This window comes from Sinocyclocheilus anshuiensis, unplaced genomic scaffold, assembly GCF_001515605.1.
Source record: "Sinocyclocheilus anshuiensis isolate Anshui unplaced genomic scaffold, SAMN03320099.WGS_v1.1 scaffold1854, whole genome shotgun sequence".
In the NCBI taxonomy this organism is placed as follows: Eukaryota; Metazoa; Chordata; class Actinopteri; order Cypriniformes; family Cyprinidae; genus Sinocyclocheilus; species Sinocyclocheilus anshuiensis.
This window is the reverse complement of record NW_015546040.1, coordinates 730,697-748,707: the sequence shown is the minus strand read 5'-3', so window position 1 is coordinate 748,707 and position 18,011 is coordinate 730,697. Positions and strand designations below refer to the sequence as shown.

The window sequence follows — 18,011 nt, the reverse complement described above, 5'->3', positions numbered from 1 at the left end:
TATTACAATTTAAAAGAACTGTTTTCTATGTGAATATCTGTTAAAATGTAATTTATTTCTGTGATCAAAGCTGTATTTTCAGCATCATTACTCCAGTCTTCAGTGTCACATGATCTTCAGAAATTATTCTGATATTTGCTGCTCAAGAAATATTTCTGATTATTATTATTATTATTATGCTGAAAACAGCTGAGTAGATTTTTTTTTCAGGTTTCTTTAATGTATAGAAAGTTCAGAAGAACAGCATTTATTTAAAATAGAAATCTTTTGTAACATTATAGATGTCTTTATTGCTAAATAAAGCTTTTGAATGGTATAGTGTATAATGTTACAAAAGCTTTTTATTTCAGATAAATGCTGATCTTTGGATCTTTCTATACATCAAAGAATCCTGAAAAAAAGTACTCAACTGTTTTCAACATTGATAATAATCAGAAATGTTTCTTGAGCAGCAAATCAGCATATTAGAGTGATTTCTGAAGATCATGTGACACTGAAGACTGGAGTAATGATGCTGAAAATACAGCTTTGACATTTTAAAATATATTCAAATAGAAAACAGTTATTTTAAGTAGCTAAAACTGTTTTTGCTTGTATCAAATAAATGCAGGCTTGCTGAGCAGAAGACACTTCTTTAAAAACATTAAAAATCTGACTGTTCAGAAACTTTGCTGAAAGGTACCGGAGAGGCGAGAGATGGAGAAAGACTCACGGATGGGTAACGTCTGGAAGGTTTCCGTGTGGCTGAAATCCCCCTGACCCTTTCCGTTGACCGCCGCCACACGCAGCTCATACGTCGTGTTGGGCTCCAGGTGAGCCAGAACCACTGTGAGACACCGGAGAGAGAGAGAGAATAAACTCCCTTATATTTGAGCTGCTTCTAAGTAAGCAATAAGGTACTCAAGGCTGTGCTGTATCGTGAATAAATCACGGCTGAAGGGCGTTGTTAGGAGTTAAAACGGTTACCACACAATAAAAAATATTAAAACCCAAAATGTATGTATTGAAATGTTACTTTTTTGAAGCAAGTTCGTTAAATGCTGTCCTTCCGTTAAAAAATAGTTCCTGACAGCAACAGTAAACGCAAGAGAATGTTCCGAACATGCCTCATCTAATGGAGCTTAAATAAAGACAGAGAATAGAATAGAATAATATTTTTTAACACCATATATGATATGTGTCATAAGTCGCTGGGGTATATTTGTAGCTATAGCCATGGGTCAAAATTATCGATTTTTCTTTTATGCCAAAAATCATTAGGATATTAAGTAAAGATCGTGTTCCATGAAGATATTTTGTAAATGTCCTACCATAAATATATCAAAACTTAATTTTTGATTAGTAATATGCATTGCTAAGAACTTCATTTGGACAACTTTAAAGGTGATTTTCTCAATATTTAGATTTTTTTGCACCCTCAGATTCCAGATTTTCAAATATTGTCCTATCCTAACAAACCATACACCAATGGAAAGCTCATTTATTAATTATTTATTAATCTCAATTTAGAAAAATTGACCCTTATGACTGGTTTTGTGCTCCAGGGTCACATATTTTCTCACACGCATCTCAGCATGAGAAAACGTCTGTTTTCCGTCTTCTAGTTTTAAAACAGACGGATTTGCGGCGCAAGCACGAGTTTACAAGCGTCATTACAGTGTAAACTGATGGACATACAGAATCATACCTGAAACAGAAAACTAATAAATACAGTAATATTCCCTCCTCACTTTGGAAACTGTAGGCTTCCACAAAGACGTGCGCCGCACACACATCAACATATCTCTGCATGAGAAGCGTTTATTAGACGGGAAAGGGCGGTTTTGCTCAGTGATACACAGAACCGTTGGGTGAAGCGGTCATAGCTGTGCTGTATCGTGAATAAAACACAGCTGCTGACCAATCAGAATCCAGGAATGGAACTGAAAATTAAAGCAATAAGCCCCGTGAAGCCGTGGTTTACAGTGAATTTATAACAGCTAAGGGGCGTTGTTAGGTTAATTCACTGTAAACCACGGCTTCACGGGGATTATTGCTTTTATAAAACGGTTATTCCATATACGTAGTAAGGTTTCACAAAATAAAACGGAGCAAATAAAGTGTAATGATATTAATAAAAACAGTATTCTTCCACCAAACAATGTAGCTCCTCAGAAACAGTTGTGGTTGCTACAAAGTGGTTGCCGAGCAACACACAAACGTAAACAAAGGTGTATGTTACTTTGTAGCGTCATTTACAACAGCTTCGAACGCGGCTCAGCCAATCAGAATCAAGCACCGGAACTATCTGTTTTATAAATAAAAATAAAAGCTGATTTAGAATATTAACACTTTAATTAACACTTTAATAGTATTTAACATAATATTTACAGTAAATGCTAGATGTAAAATGTGAGGTTATTTTCAATTTTAGAGATTTATCTTGCATTTTTCATTTATGAATTTATTCATTATTGAATATTGTTATTGTTAACTAAAATTATAAAAAAAAAAAATTGTTCATTGAAGTTAAGCTAAAATAAAATAAAATATGAATATTACATGAAAAGATTAAAGTAAAAAAAAAAGAAAATTTGAAATACTGCCTGAAATTAAATAATTTTAAAACTGAGAAAACAAAAAAACAGTAGCTAATGTGAAAACTGTTTTCATTTACTGAACTTAAACTGAAATAAAATGAAATATAAATATTAGATGAAAAAGATTAGAAATATTTCATATGCAACAAGCAGGAATTAAATAAGTTTAGACTACAGCACAAAAAGTATTAAAATTAAAAGAAATGAAAGCTAAATAGAAATATCACCATTCATTCAATCATTCAATATATCTACCACTGAATATGTATTTTACATTAACGCACCACTTTAGCAAATCTAAGACCTTGGCCAGTGATTGCACTCATTCATTTCCACGAGAAAGCACTAATAAGAATGAAGCGGCTCAATGAGCGCGCTTGTTGTACTTAGTCAAAGAACATTGAGTTCTTAATTAAAAATCCACAAAGAGTATGCGGATGTAATTGAAGCAATTATGCTCTAAATTTGAGTTTGAGACCATAACAAGGACGTTTGTAGACCGACGTCTCATTGAATTTGCCTCGTTGGTCTGATCTTGAACTCATTGTTTTCCATTTTCTGCGATGCATGAAGCTCTGCGGGACTGAGACACGGAGTTGAGGAATATAACTACGCGCACTTGAAAGTTTCTTATTTGTTATTAGTGTTTTACCTCACACTTAGCACAATAAGCATTATTTAAAGGCTTAATGCAAAGAAAATTCTTGGCAGAAAGTAAAGCAGTTTAATGAACAAACAGCTTGAAGTCATTATCGCTGCTGCAAGCACAAATGTGTTTAGATGCTCCAAACGTAATGGAAATGACTGTCGACATCCTGGTCCTGCAAAAACACTGGCTTTGAGAAGTGATAATGGCTTTTAGGAAATATATAAGATGGCAAACATGCACTTCTTTTAGCTAAATGCTGTTTTTACTTGCAAAGCTTTGCACTTTTGCTCTGACATCTCACACGAGATCTGTTTAATATAAATATGTTTCAGTTTCTTGTGTCCTAAATTCTATTCTGAATCACATAAATGCTTCAACAAGTTCTAAATGAAAGCAAGCATCATATTTACAGTAAATACTGAAGTAAGTTTAAACTTAAGTACTAAAATGACTAAAACTCAAATAAAAATAAATTAAAGCTAAAAATAAATATTTTTTAAAAACAGTAGCAAAATGGCAAAAGCGCAAGTCAAAAATTACTAAGATTTCAAATGTCAAAATTCATGCTAGTTTATGTAGGTTAATTCCAATGCTATTGTTAATTAAAACTAAAACTAATTAAAAAATTTGTTGATTGAAATCTGAAATGAAGCTGAAATAAAATGAAATGTAAATATTAGATGAACAGCTTAACCTTAAAAAAAAATTAATTAAAAAAATGCAGACGTGGCAACTAACTGAAATAAGTGCACTAAAATTACTGAAACTGAAATAAAATAACTTAAAGCTAAACAAACAGAAATATTAAATAATAAATAATGACAAAAGCATGAAACAAAAATGACTTGAACCTAAGCTAAAATTAAAATGAAAACTGTATAAAATATAAAATTATAAGCTGAAATAAGCTAAATATTTATTAAATAATAAATGAAAACAAAAACGATAAATATTGCCTTGGCAACTAACCAAAATGAAGAACGTTTCAGCTCAAAAAATGCCTAAAACTGAAATAAAAATAAATTAAACCGAAACAGAATATATATATATATATATATATATATATATATATATGACAAAAGCACATACAAATTACTTTCATTTACTTTACCTACAATTAATATAAAATGAAAAGTTGACATACAAATGATGAAAAACACAAGCCATTTATCATAAAGAAGCTGACAATATCAGCAATAACACATAATGTCAGCAGTTTAATGTCAAATGAAAAGTCCAAGTTTTATGTTAGTTAGGGCTAGTGATATTTTTAACAAAAATGGAAACTATTAAAAATAGTTTTCATTAATTGAAAAAAAGTTGAAGTAAAATTAAGAATAAAATAATGAAATAATTAAAAATAATATGTGAAAAAATACACAACTGAAATGAAATAAGTTTAAACTTAAGTACTAAAATAACTAAAACTGAAATAAAAAATAAATTGAAGCTAAATAGAAATATTAAAAAAAAACAATAAAATGATAAAAGCACATTGCAAAAATAACTAAAGTTCATGGAAAACATAGAATTAAATTCTTACTAAATACTTTAATAGTATGTAAATAGTATATTAAATATTGTCCTATCCTAACAAACCATACATAAATGGAAAGCTTATTTATTCAGCTTTCAGATGATGCATACATCTCTATTTCAGAAAATTGACACTTATGACTGGTTTTGTGCTCCAGGGGTCACATATGATAGTAACAGTAAGTATAAATGTAATAGTGAGTGTGATCGTGGCTCACTCTGAACTGCGTGTGATCTGACTGTCCTCCAGTCCTGTGCACTCGTGTCTCTGTAGCTGATGGTGTAGTAGCTGATGGGGACGCCGCCGTGAGAGTCGGGCTTCATGAAGGAGACGGTGGCGAGACGCTGGGAGACGGCAGAGAGCCGAACGGAGTATGGGTGCGACGGGACGTCTGTGAAGAAACACAAACACGATGAATGAATATTTGCTTGAGAAGCAACACTGAACACTGGGTGAAGGTCACATTTCAACTCAAAATCCAACATTCGAGTGCTTAACAGGCTAAGAAAGTCAATGTTTACACTAGAGTTTTATTCTGAACATTGTCTGCACCCTCAGCTCAGAGGTTTATCTGTATTATAGATGTAAAGTGTGCCGCGAAATAAAGAGTCCGACAGGCTTTTCATCCTGTGATAAAGCGCAGATGCGAAATAAACAGATGACAGAGCATCAGATAAACTGCGGACTGGAGAAACTGAAGATGCATCATCATTTGCGCTGCTGCCGTGTTAGTGAGTGACGAGAATGAAGAGCCATCGCTCAACAGGAAGCAGGCCGCAGCTCAACTTCCTGTTGAAGAAGAATCACTCGGATCTTGAAAGACATTCGTCATTGAAAGAGCAAACGCTTCAAACTCTGCTATAAGGCCATTTCTGTCACATTTAAAGTGTGTTTAATCTACAAAATTAAACTCTTAAAATATACTAGTGCTGTCAAGCGATTAATCGCGATTAATTGCATCCAAAATAAAAGTTTTTGTTTACATATTATATGTGTGTGTACTGTGTATATTTAATACATATATATAAATACACACACATGCATGTATATATTTAAGAAAAATATGTTACGTTTATATATTAAATATATTTATATATGATATAATTTATATGAATGCAGCTGAATAGAAAGTTCATAAGAACAGCATTTATTTGAAATATAAATATTTTGTAACATTGTAACAAATAAATTACATTTTAACATATATTCACATAGAAAACACAACATTTTAAAAATATTTCACAATTTTTACTGTATTTTTGTTTAAATAAATGCAGCCTTGATGACCAGAAGAGACTTACTTCAGTAACATTAAAAACATGATTTGGAAATGTAGTCTTTACCCACTGAAATGTTCGAAATATGCAAGTTATTAATCACTGGATTAAATATGCACACATTTGCATATTAGCATACATAAAAAGTGGCACAGACCTGAAAGAAAACATCCCAACTGTTATGTGATCAACAACTCTGCGGTTGGTAACTGGCAGCATTTTGTTTATTTAATAAAACACTCTTGTGCATGTAAATGAAGATGTTTTGCCCTTTTTAAGATGAAAAGGCCCACAAAATGTCAAAGATAAATGAATTTCAAAAACTCCCCAGCAATTAACAGAAATATCACATTTGAAGCAATGGATAAAAGTAGAGATATTTCGTTTGCTACACGAGCAAAATGTCACTTTCAGAAAATGGCATTTAAAATATATAAAAGTGGTATAAAATAGATATCTAAAAACATTTCTAAATCTTTTTTAATATTTGTCTTTAATATTTGCACCCTATACCTTCTGGACTGAATGTTATTTTATGTATTGAATGCAGGATTTATGTGCATGTGCGTGCATGTATGTTTTTGAGTGAGTGAGTGTGTGTGTGCGTTTTTGTGACAAATGAGGACATAAATTTGTGTGTGTGTGCGTGCATGTTTTTGAGTGTGAGTGTGTGTGTGTGCGTGCATGTTTTTGAGTGTGTGTGTGTGTGAGTGTGTGTGTGTTTTTGAGTGTGTGTGTGTGTGCTTGTGTGCATGCATGTTTTTGAGTGTGTGTGAGTGTATGTATGTATGTGTGTGTGTGTGTGTATTCTCTCGGGCTGGATGAGGTCCTCTCTGAAGTGAACTGCAGCTCTTCATGGCATATTAAGCAGCTCTACAGTAAATGGGACAGTACTCTGGTATATTAGCGAGCTCTCTAGTAAATCACGCGGCACTACACAAGATTAGCTTCAGTTAAATTAGCAGCGGCCAGATGGGAAGGACATACTGTTATGGAAAATTTCAATAATACATCAGTGCACTGCACATGACAACAGGTTTAAATCAAACGCAAACCAGTTTCTCAGGTCGATGTGTCGCCTCGTCTCAAACCAAACGCACTCTGATATTATATGAGTCGATTTCAAGAACAGAGAAAATAAGATCTAGAAACATCCTTAAAGACAACATGAAATGCTTACAAACAGTAAGTAATAAACCGGGTAACAAATTTAGGTTAGAAAAACATTGTGGGAACATTGTTTTGAAATGTTTTTAAAACGTTAAAATGTCCAGTTTTCTTTTTCTTTCTTTTGGTTAAATATATATATTTATATATTTAACGCCCATAAAAGCATGTCTTAAACTATTTTGCAGATGTGAGGATTTTTTACACTCATATTAATTTATTTTAAATGCCAGAAGAACACATTATCCGAACATATGGTTTGTCAAGCCATATTATTTTTAATTTGCTTCAGGAAATAAAAGACAACTTGGAACCCTCAGCTAGGAGTCACGCAATACCAGGTCTATCAAAACTTCATTTTTTTGGCCTCCGGTTCTTTTCAACGTACTGTGGCTTCTTTATTTCTTTATTTGTGACTAGCTAATTTGCTTTATCTTTATAGTTATCGTTCTTGGTGTGAACGGGTCTTTAGAATAACAGTTTTGTTGACCAGTACCTTGTTGGATGATGTTGGTGGTTGCTAGGGCGTTGTTAGGTGGTTACTAAGGTGTTCTCAGTGGTTGCTAGGTGCCCAGGTAACAAATTTAGGTTAGAAAAACATTGTGGGAACATTGTTTTGAAATGTTTTTAAAACGTTAAAATGTCCAGTTTTCTTTTTCTTTCTTTTGGTTAAAATTTTGGTGAAACTATGTGCTAACCAGCACCTTTTGTTTTGGATGTTTATTATTATTATTAATTAGTTTAACCAGAAATGCTTCCCTGGTCAATCTGCTTCACCAGAAAGATCATGCAAAATTAATAAAAACTACACAGATATGTTTAAAACAAACAAACAAGGTAAAAACACACAACTAAAATATTTACTGGCATTAAAATGAAAATGGAACGCTTGGTATATTGCGTTGGTCGATATGTAAATGAGATGTTGCGTCTGTGTTCTTTAATTTGAGCATTGTTAGTAAATCACTCGCAGAAATTTCCACGGCCATCTGCTCTGTTTTGGAATCGCGGTCTCGCGGTAATTTGCCCTGCTTAGTAAAACTGGCCCTAAAACTTTAACTAAAATTAAATGAAAATAGAAAATAGAAAAATTAATTCTAATTCAAAATATTAACAAAAAACTGCAATAGTATCTCAAAATAAAACAAAAAAAACGTTTCTAAAAATGTTCTACTAACTCTATTTTCACCCAAATTGTAACATTATTTGAACATTTATTTTTAATATTCTAAAAACTCTAAAATCTCCAGTTTTCTCATGGCAATTGAAATGCTATTTAAAGGTTACATAAGCATTTCGTAACGCATTCAACTAACTTTATTTATTTAAAAAATATAACGTCACTTAAAAGCTAATTTTTTTAAATTCTAAGAATTTTAAAATGTGCAGTTTTCTTGTCGTGATTATAACGTTATTTAAATGTTATAAAAATGTTCTTAGAACATTCAAGTTAAAATAACATCATAAATACAATCCAAGAATGCTGATCTAATAACATTTTATCTCAATGTTATGAGAATGTATATCAAATATTGATAATGTTATACAAACATTCCATAAACATTAAGAATGTTTTGTCCTGACATATATAGAACTTTAAGAAAAAACATTAGTGAAAGTTAGTGAAATGTTCCCTGTTAGCTGTGAAGTATCGATCGTTTCACAGACAGAAAACAAATCCGAATTCTGTTGGTGGATATCTAGTTTACTTCCAGCTAAGTCCTTCAAACAAAACTGTAAAACCAGTGAAACCAGGATTGAAAATGAAAAAGGTGTATTTTGATCAAGTGAAGTTTGGTGTTACTGGTAAACACAGACCTGCCTGTGCTAATATAAACTCCTGGTATCGAGCACCGATGTTGTTTCTGGCTGTGCAGTTGTAGCGTCCAAAATCCCGGTCGGACACCGGAGTGACCTGTGGATCAACACAAACCAGAGGTGAGGAGAATGAGAAAACATTTTTTTAGTAGTGAATTGATGTGCTAACCAGCACCTTTTGTTTTGGATGTTTTTTTTTATTAATTAGTTTCACCAGAAAGACTTCCCTGGTCAACCTGCTTCACCAGAAAGAGCATGCAAAATTAACAAAAACTACACAGACATATTTAAAACAAACAAATAAGGTAAAAACACACAACTAAAACTTTACCTGGAATTAAAATGAAAATGGAAAATATATATTAAAAACAGTTAAAAAAACTATACAGATATAAATAAATAACAAAAACACATAACTAAAACTTTAACTAAAATATAATCAAAATTGAAAATCTAAAAATAAAACCTAAAAAATAAAATTCTAAAATCCTAATTCTAAAATCCAAATTCAAGATATTAATAAAAAAAAACTACAATAGTGATCCTAAAATAAAACCGGTCCTACATCAGCACCAAACTAGAACTTAAGACTTGAAACATATTCTTCACAAGATGCTTATGTTTTTAGCTACTCTATACACTATACTCAATTTTACGCATTTTCATTTTTAAATGCATTATATTAAGTCAATTAATAAGCAATAATGCAACATAAACCACCTTTTACGGTTAGTTAGTTTTTTTTTTTTTCAGGTCAACTACTGATGTGGCTGAGCAAAACAGTTTGAAAAGAATTCAATATGTGCAATGTAAATAAAGTACTAAAACCTCGAGAAGCGATCGGCCGTCTGCGGTGTGAATGCGGATGTTGCTGGTTCCTTGACTGGAGATGGTGAAGCGGTCTCGTCTCCACAGCATGGTCGCCGGAGGGTTGGACTTCACATCGCAGCTGATGTTCACCGGGTTTCCCTCCCATGAGTAGAAGATGGTTTGATTGGTCTGGAACTTCGGCGCATCTGGTGAAAGAAAAACAGAGACTGAGCAAAATAGAACTGGAGGTTGGCAATGTTATCCTAATGGATGCAATGTCGACAAAGAATTTGAAGCATTAAAAACAGGATTTTGGACCATTTCAGGAGGTCCAAGGTCCTCGAAATCCAACTGATCAACCATCTACACTGTAAAGAGTGAACATAAAACTAAGATTACTGGAGTGGACTTGAAATTATTTCAGTCATTCTACACATTCATTTCACTGTTACATGCTGTTTCTTTGTGAAATGTACTTCTGCTTTTAATGAAGTTTCCCAGGCTTTTTCAATTAAGCGCTACCAGCTAAAAAACCATGTAAAACCAGCCATTAGAAGCTTGTTATGGAATTAAAAATAAAGGCCCTTTCAAATGTCTTGCATCAGGGCTTCAACACAAGCATAATACATATGGTTATCATTACTTTGAATAAAATAAATTTAAAACATTTAAAATCCACATTTTTAATATACCTGAAACATTTTTCATTTTGTATTAAAATAACTAAAAATAAATAAAAATTTATATAATTAATTTTAATTAAAATTAATTAAAAACTATATTGACTAAAATAAATAAATAAATAAAAATACCTAAAATTAAAACAAAAACTGAAAATATAAAAAACTAATTCAAAATATTAATACAAAATATGAACTTAAAACTATAATAGTGCTGTTGTATTGGCTAGTTGTATTCCTTTAAAAGTTGCGTTGGATAAAAGCATCTGCCAAATGAATAAATGTAAATGTAAACATACAATTATACTAAAATAATAATAAAATAACACTGGCCTGTACTACATGCGATTGTCGATTTTTTTTATGCATGTTATTGCAACTAAAACTTAAAATAAAAATTAATAATAAAAAATAATAATGGCAAAAACACAACTTACTAAATTACTAAAACATTAAATAAAATAAAAATAAAAATGGAAATAATAAAACCAAAAACATTAAACATATTAATGAAAAACTATAACAAAATCTAATATCAATAATAAAATAACACCAGCCTGAACTACTTGCGACTCAGCAGCTTGAATTTCTTTCCATGCAATAGGGAATATTGATGTAAATCATGTACATAAAACAGCCTTTAGAGATTGATTGCAACAAGGAAAGACGTTACAGTCTCACTCCATTATGTGTCAGACGCGTCTACAGCAAACAGAGTCATAAAGACGAAATGCATTTTTCGCAGAAGCTTCAGTTTTAAGCACAGAGGGCGTCTGCATCCATACGGCATTATTCCCGCTTTACGCCGACTAGAAGGCTTCCATTAGAGAGACTGATGGGTGGGATCGTCCGTCTCATCTGAGGAGCAGCGCAGAGACGAGCCTGTACTAAATAAATGAGCTCATTAGCGTCCGGTAACGCTCGGCTGCCTCCTGCCACACTTATTCACAACCTCCTTTTTCACACGCTAGCCGTGAACCTCTAAGTGCACGACATGAAGACACTCCCTCCGCGAGCCGATGTCAAGGTCAGCGCGAGCATTCAGGGAAACGAGGAGCTTTATTGGCATCTCATCGCATTTAACATGAGTGACATAAATGTGCAATGTTATCCTAATGAATGAAATGCAGACAAAAGAATTTGAAGCAATAAAAAGAGATACAGAAAACAAGTGACCTCAACAACGTGTTGGTATTTCAGGAGACGGACCTGGAAATTAATAAGAACCTGAGGAATTAATTACTTGGGAAGAATTCCTTCCATAATTGGCTCCGTTGAGGTTTTTTTTTTTTTTCGAGGCCAATCAAGAACAATTGTGGGGTAAAATAATTATGAAAGCAAGAGGCACTTTGAAAAGGCCACAGAGAAACAGCGTTGGGTGTAATGCATTACAAAATAATTAGTTACTGTAATCTGATTACTTTTCTGGATTACTCTTAATTTTTCCGTAATTTAACTAGAGTTACTTTTGATGTAATACTGTATAGACTATAGAACAATTCTATGTAAAATGATAGTGAATTTAACATTATGTTTTTAATTCAGCCTTGACCCTTTATATACTTTGGTCAGTTTAAGAATAATTTATGTGATTTTATATTATTTATTTGAAAACATTAAAGAGCAGTTTCATGTCTATCCGTGTATTGCTAGATATATAATTTAAAAACAATTAGTAATAAGTAATGCACTGCCTTTTAAAAAGAGTCATTTGTAATCTAATTTCACTGTTGAGGATGTAGTTAGTAGCTAGTAATTAATTACTTTTTTTAGAGTAACTTACCCAACACTGAAAGCAATGCGACGGTATATTTGTAGTTGGTGCAGATGTGTGCATTTTGTGCATCTTACACTCGATATCCAGGAACATGCTCTTCTGATGGCCCCCGATCCTGCTGAGAGCTTCACAGTCGAATCGGCCCCAGTCTGAGAGTTGAACGCCGCTGATGGTCAGCATGGATTTTCCGTGGCGCCCGCGCACTTCCACGCGGCCGTCCTGACTCTACAAAAACACAAACACATCAGCGAAACAAACACTGCCACTGTCATGCACACACAGACAGACACAAGCACAATCATTGACATACTAAAAATAAATATATTTATTATTTATATTTATACAATTTTATTTATATGATATGCAGTTTTTAAATCAATGTTTTGGGTCTATATAATTTTCATTCATTTTTATTGCGGTTGTAGTTTTAGTTATTTTTTTTAAGGGTGTTCCAGGTGTTTGCTAGGGCATTTCTATATGGTTACTATAGTGTTCTACTTAGTTGCCAGGGTGTTACTATGCGATTGCTAGGGTGTTCTAGGGGTTTTCTAGGGCATATGTTACTAATGTGTTCTGAGTAGTTGCTATGCAGTTGCTAGGGTGTTCTAGGGGTTTACTGGGCCATATGATTACTAAGGTGTTCTGAGTAGTTGCTAGGGTGTTGCTATGCGGTTGCTAGGGTGTTCTAGGGGTTTGCTGGGCCATATGGTTACTAAGGTGTTCTGAGTAGTTGCTAGGGTGTTGCTATGCGGTTGCTAGGGTGTTCTAGGGGTTTGCTGGGGCATACGGTTACTAATGTGTTCTGAGTAGTTGCTAGGGTGTTGCTATGCGGTTGCTAGGGTGTTCTAGGGGTTTGCTGGGGCATACGGTTACTAATGTGTTCTGAGTAGTTGCTAGGGTGTTGCTATGCGGTTGCTAGGGTGTTCTAGGGGTTTGCTGGGGCATACGGTTACTAATGTGTTCTGAGTAGTTGCTAGGGTGTTGCTATGCGGTTGCTAGGGTGTTCTAGGGGTTTGCTGGGGCATACGGTTACTAATGTGTTCTGAGTAGTTGCTAGGGTGTTGCTATGCGGTTGCTAGGGTGTTCTAGGTGTTTATAGGGTGTATAGTTACTAAAGTGTTCTGAGTAGTTGCCAGGGAATTGCTATGCGGTTGCTAGGGTGTTCTAGGTGTTTGTTAAGGTGTATAGCTACTAAACTGTTCTGAGTAGTTGCTTGGGTGTTGCTATGCGGTTGCTAGGGTGTTCTAGGTGTCTGCTAGGGCATGCGGTTACTAAGGTGTTATGAGTGGTTGCTAGGGTGTTGCTATGCGGTTGCTAGGGTGTTCTAGGTGTCTGCTAGGGCATGCGGTTGCTAATGTCTTCTGAGTAGTTGCTAGGGTGTTGCTATGCGGTTGCTAGGGTGTTCTAGGTGTCTGCTAGGGCATTCAGTTACTATGGTGTTCTGAATAGTTGCTAGGGTGTTGCTTTGCAGTTGCTAGGGTGTTCTTGGTGTTTGCAAGGGCATATAGTTACTAAAGTGTTCTGAGTAGTTGCTAGGGTGTTGCTATGCAGTTGTTAAGATGTTATAAATTATTTTTAGAGTGTTGCTATGCAGTTGTTAAGAAGTTATGAGTGATTTTTAGAGTGTTGCCATGCGGTTGTCCTAGGTGTTTGCTAGAGCATTGCTATATGGCTATATGCTGTAAGGTGTAAAAATACACAGTTCACACAAACACACAACCGGTGGTGTATGTGAACAAACCAAATAAATAAAAAACTACAGAATCTCTCACAAACATCCCTGCATAAAAACAACATCATAAATAAACAAACAAATAAAAAATAAACTCTGTTTTAGTTATTTTAGTACATCAGGATAAATTAATGAAAATTTGAAATGTTGCCTTGGCAACTAGATTAAAAAAGTTTATTTGCTTTTATTTCAAATAGCAAATTGTTTTTTATGGTTTTATTTTTAGTTAACTACACCAACCCAGACAGAATCATATTAGCAATCCAAGGAAAACAGCAAACTGAGTTTGCGTTAATCAGGTAATGCATCGGTCCACAAGAGCAAACGAGCTACAATGAATATAAATGCAGCACTTTCCGACTGTAATGTGGTCACACTATCTGTGCTTGTGGTGAGATAGGGAACTTTTGAATATAAAGGGATTAGATGGTGTCCGTCCCCCAACGCCCACTTTAACGATCAGTGTTCTTCGCCTTCCCTGAAAAATCGATATGTGTCCACCCTCCGCTTGATGCCTCGCGGTCTAGAGTGCAGCACTAGCTTCAGCGCCTGACAGTCCTGCACCGACTGTGTGTTTTATTTGACAGGGGCCGTTATTGTAGGCTAGGAGATGACCCGCAGGCTTTCCTCCCTTCACACTAATGCATGAGATTAATTTTTACACGGACAGCAAGAGCTGACGCACCTGCGCCTGGTGTTTCATGCCTGGAGAACATGACGCAAACACATACACACGTGTAGAAGCACAAAAACACGTCTACTGAAGAAAATATGACTGGAGTTTGACTGTGTGTCGTGGGTGGTTGCTATGCACTTGCTAGGGTGTTATGAGTGGATTTCATTGTGTTGCTATGTGGTCCTTTGTAGATGTTGGCTAGGGAAAATCTATATGGTAACTAAGGCGTTCTAAGCGATTGCAAGGGTGTTGGTATGTGGTTGCTGGGGTGTTGTGAGTGTTTTTATAGTGTGTTGTTCTGCAGCTGCTAGGGTGTTCTGCCAGGGGATTTCTATATGGTTACTAAGGTGTTGTGAATAGTTGCTAGGGTGTTGTTAGGTGGTTGCAAGGTGTACACAAGGGGATTTTTAAATGGTTAAATATATTATGTTGCTAAGCGTTCGCTAGGGTGTTCTAGGTGTCTGCAAGGGATATCTATATGGTTGCTAGTGTGTTATGAATGGTTTTTATACTGTGTTGCTAAGCAGCTGCTAGGGTGTTCTAGGTGTCTGCAAGGGGATTTCTATATGGTTACTAAGGTGTTCTGAATAGTTACTAGGCTGTTTTTAGGAGGTTGCTAGGGTGTTCTAGGTGTCTGCAAGGGGATATCTATATGGTTACTAAGGTGCTCTGGATAGTAGCTAAGGTGTCGTTAGGTGGTTGCTAGGCTGTACTAGGTGTCTGCAAAGGGATATCTACATGGTTACTAAGGTGTTCTGAATAGTAGCTAAGGTGTCGTTAGGTGGTTGCTAGGGTTTTCTAGGTGTCTGCAAGGGATATTTATATGGTTGTTAGGGTGTTATGAGTGATTTTTATAGTGTGTTACTAAATGGTTGCTAGGGTGATATAGGTGTCTCCAAAGGAATTTTTATATGGTTACTAAGGTGTTCTGAATAGTAGCTAGGGTGTCGTTAGGTGGTTGCTAGGGTGTTCTAGGTGTCTGCAAGGGATATTTATATGGTTGCTGGGGTGTTGTGAGTGTTTTTATAGTGTGTTGTTCTGCAGCTGCTAGGGTGTTCTGCCAGGGGATTTTTATATGGTTACTACGGTGTTGTGAATAGTTGCTAGGGTGTTGTTAGGTGGTTGCAAGGTGTACGCAAGGGAATTTTTAAATGGTTGCTAGGGTGTTATGAGCGGTTATTATATTATGTTGCTAAGCGTTTGCTAGGGTTTTCTAGGTGTCTGCAACGGATATCTATATGGTTGCTAGTGTGTTATGAGTGGTTTTTATACTGTGTTGCTAAGCAGCTGCTAGGGTGTTCTAGGTGTCTGCAAGGGGATTTATATATGGTTACTAAGGTGTCCTGAATAGTTACTAGGTTGTTTTTAGGAGGTTGCTAGGGTGTTCTAGGTGTCTGCAAGGAGATATCTATATGGTTACTAAGGTGTTCTGGATAGTAGCTAAGGTGTCGTTAGGTGGTTGCTAGGGTGTACTAGGTGTCTGCAAAGGGATATCTATATGGTTACTAAGGTGTTCTGAATAGTAGCTAAGGTGTCGTTAGGTGGTTGCTAGGGTGTTCTAGGTATCTGCCAGGGCATCTCTATGCGGTTTTTAAGGTGTTCTCAGTGTTTGCTAGAGCAGTGCTGTATGGTTGCTAAGGTGTGGGTTTTGATACACTGCTCTGCGCTTGCTAGGTATGAGGTATGAGCACTACTACTAGTAATGATTGAATTAGTAAACAATATAGCATGAATTTTTTAACTCAAAAACATATACACAAACACACCACCAATGGTGCGTGTGAACTCAAAACACATGAATATAAACTACAGAATCTCTCACAAACATCCCTGCATAAAAATGACAATGCATCGTGAAAAACCACCTTTCCGACTGAATTAATGTAATAAAAACTAATAAAATCAGCTGCCAGAATCATATTTCTCATTCTGTGGTGTTACGACCTCCAAATACAAATTATATCGGAGAGCTGGCCTGTAAGCAGATACCAGAAACTGATCAGTGAGTAAAAACCACAGACACACACTGTCTTTCTGTGTGTGTGTGTGTGTGTGTGTGTGTGTGTGTGTGTGTGCATCTGACACCATCTCGCCTTGGGCAGAGGCTTCCTGACTGTTTGATATGCTACTGAGATCTCTGTGAGAGGACACAACCACAGCATACTGAGAGAGAAAAGAGGACGACAGAGGAGCGAATGGACTGACAGACAGACAGACAGAAATACAGACAGACAGACAGACACAGACAGACAGACAGACATACAGATAGACAGATACATAGATAGATAGATAGAAATACAGACAGACAGACACAGATAGACAAACACAGACAGACAGACAGACAGACAGATAGATAGATAGACAGACAGGCAGATGCATAGAAGACAGACAGACAGACAGACAGAGGAGGAGGAGACAGTGACAGGGAGCACCAGGGTTTGAAATAGGAAATAAGATAAAGATCAGTTGTCAGTCATTCATAATTCTTTTTCAAATGCTCATTTTGCTTTCTCAATGAAAGGTTGTGCTCTGGGAAATGTAGATGTATGATGCATGTTACAGGCTGACAAACTACCATTGTTCAGAAGTTAATTGTTCATCAATCTTATGGATCCTCTTGTCCAGTAAAACACTAGACAGAGATGCCGAGAAACTATAACTGTAGTTCTGTATGCTAACTTATAATATTCCAGTCCAGTGTATTTGCAATTTACAAGCTTTTTCCCCAATTTTCACTTAGAAAACTATAAATCCAGTTCAATGTGTTATTTATAGTTAGGTACAGATATACGCATATGTTATCTGTTTTTCTATTACAGATATTTCAAGTATGTGTTGATTTTCTGTAAGTTTGATTATGAAATTCTCCATTGCTGACTTTGTAAATGTAATAGTTGCAAAGTAGAACATCTTTTGTTCTGTTTGCTTGTTTCATCCTTATGTCACAGATGCTCATACAGCGGGATGTTTTTTTCACACCTTTACACCACGTCCTGTTCTTCAGTTTTCTCGTCATTCTCACTTGTACACCACTGCTCACAATTATTCCTGTGTACTTTAGATAGATAGATAGATAGATAGATAGATAGATAGATAGATAGATAGATAGATAGATAGATAGAAATACAGACAGACAGACAGATAGACAGACACAGATAGACAAACACAGACAGACAGAGACAAACACAGACAGACAGACAGACAGACAGATAGACAGACAGACAGATAGAGAGACAGACAGACAGACACAGATAGACAGACACAGACAGATACAGACAGACAGACAGACAGACAGACAGACAGAAAGAT

The 18,011-nt window shown here is 35.3% G+C and overlaps 1 protein-coding gene across 2 annotated transcripts in view; it reads right to left on the bottom strand.

Annotated features, from left to right (window-relative positions):
- LOC107698913 (neural cell adhesion molecule 2) overlaps nucleotides 1–18,011 on the bottom strand; it is a 266,413-nt gene that overhangs the window by 19,063 nt on the left and 229,339 nt on the right. For both annotated transcript variants that reach the window (XM_016500050.1, XM_016500051.1), the window contains exons 9-13: nucleotides 12,369–12,519; nucleotides 9,856–10,043; nucleotides 9,028–9,124; nucleotides 4,983–5,156; nucleotides 713–826 (exon numbers count right to left, since the gene is read on the bottom strand). In XM_016500050.1, coding sequence (XP_016355536.1) covers nucleotides 713–826; nucleotides 4,983–5,156; nucleotides 9,028–9,124; nucleotides 9,856–10,043; nucleotides 12,369–12,519 — 724 coding nt within the window. The remainder of the gene's footprint in view (nucleotides 1–712; nucleotides 827–4,982; nucleotides 5,157–9,027; nucleotides 9,125–9,855; nucleotides 10,044–12,368; nucleotides 12,520–18,011) is intronic.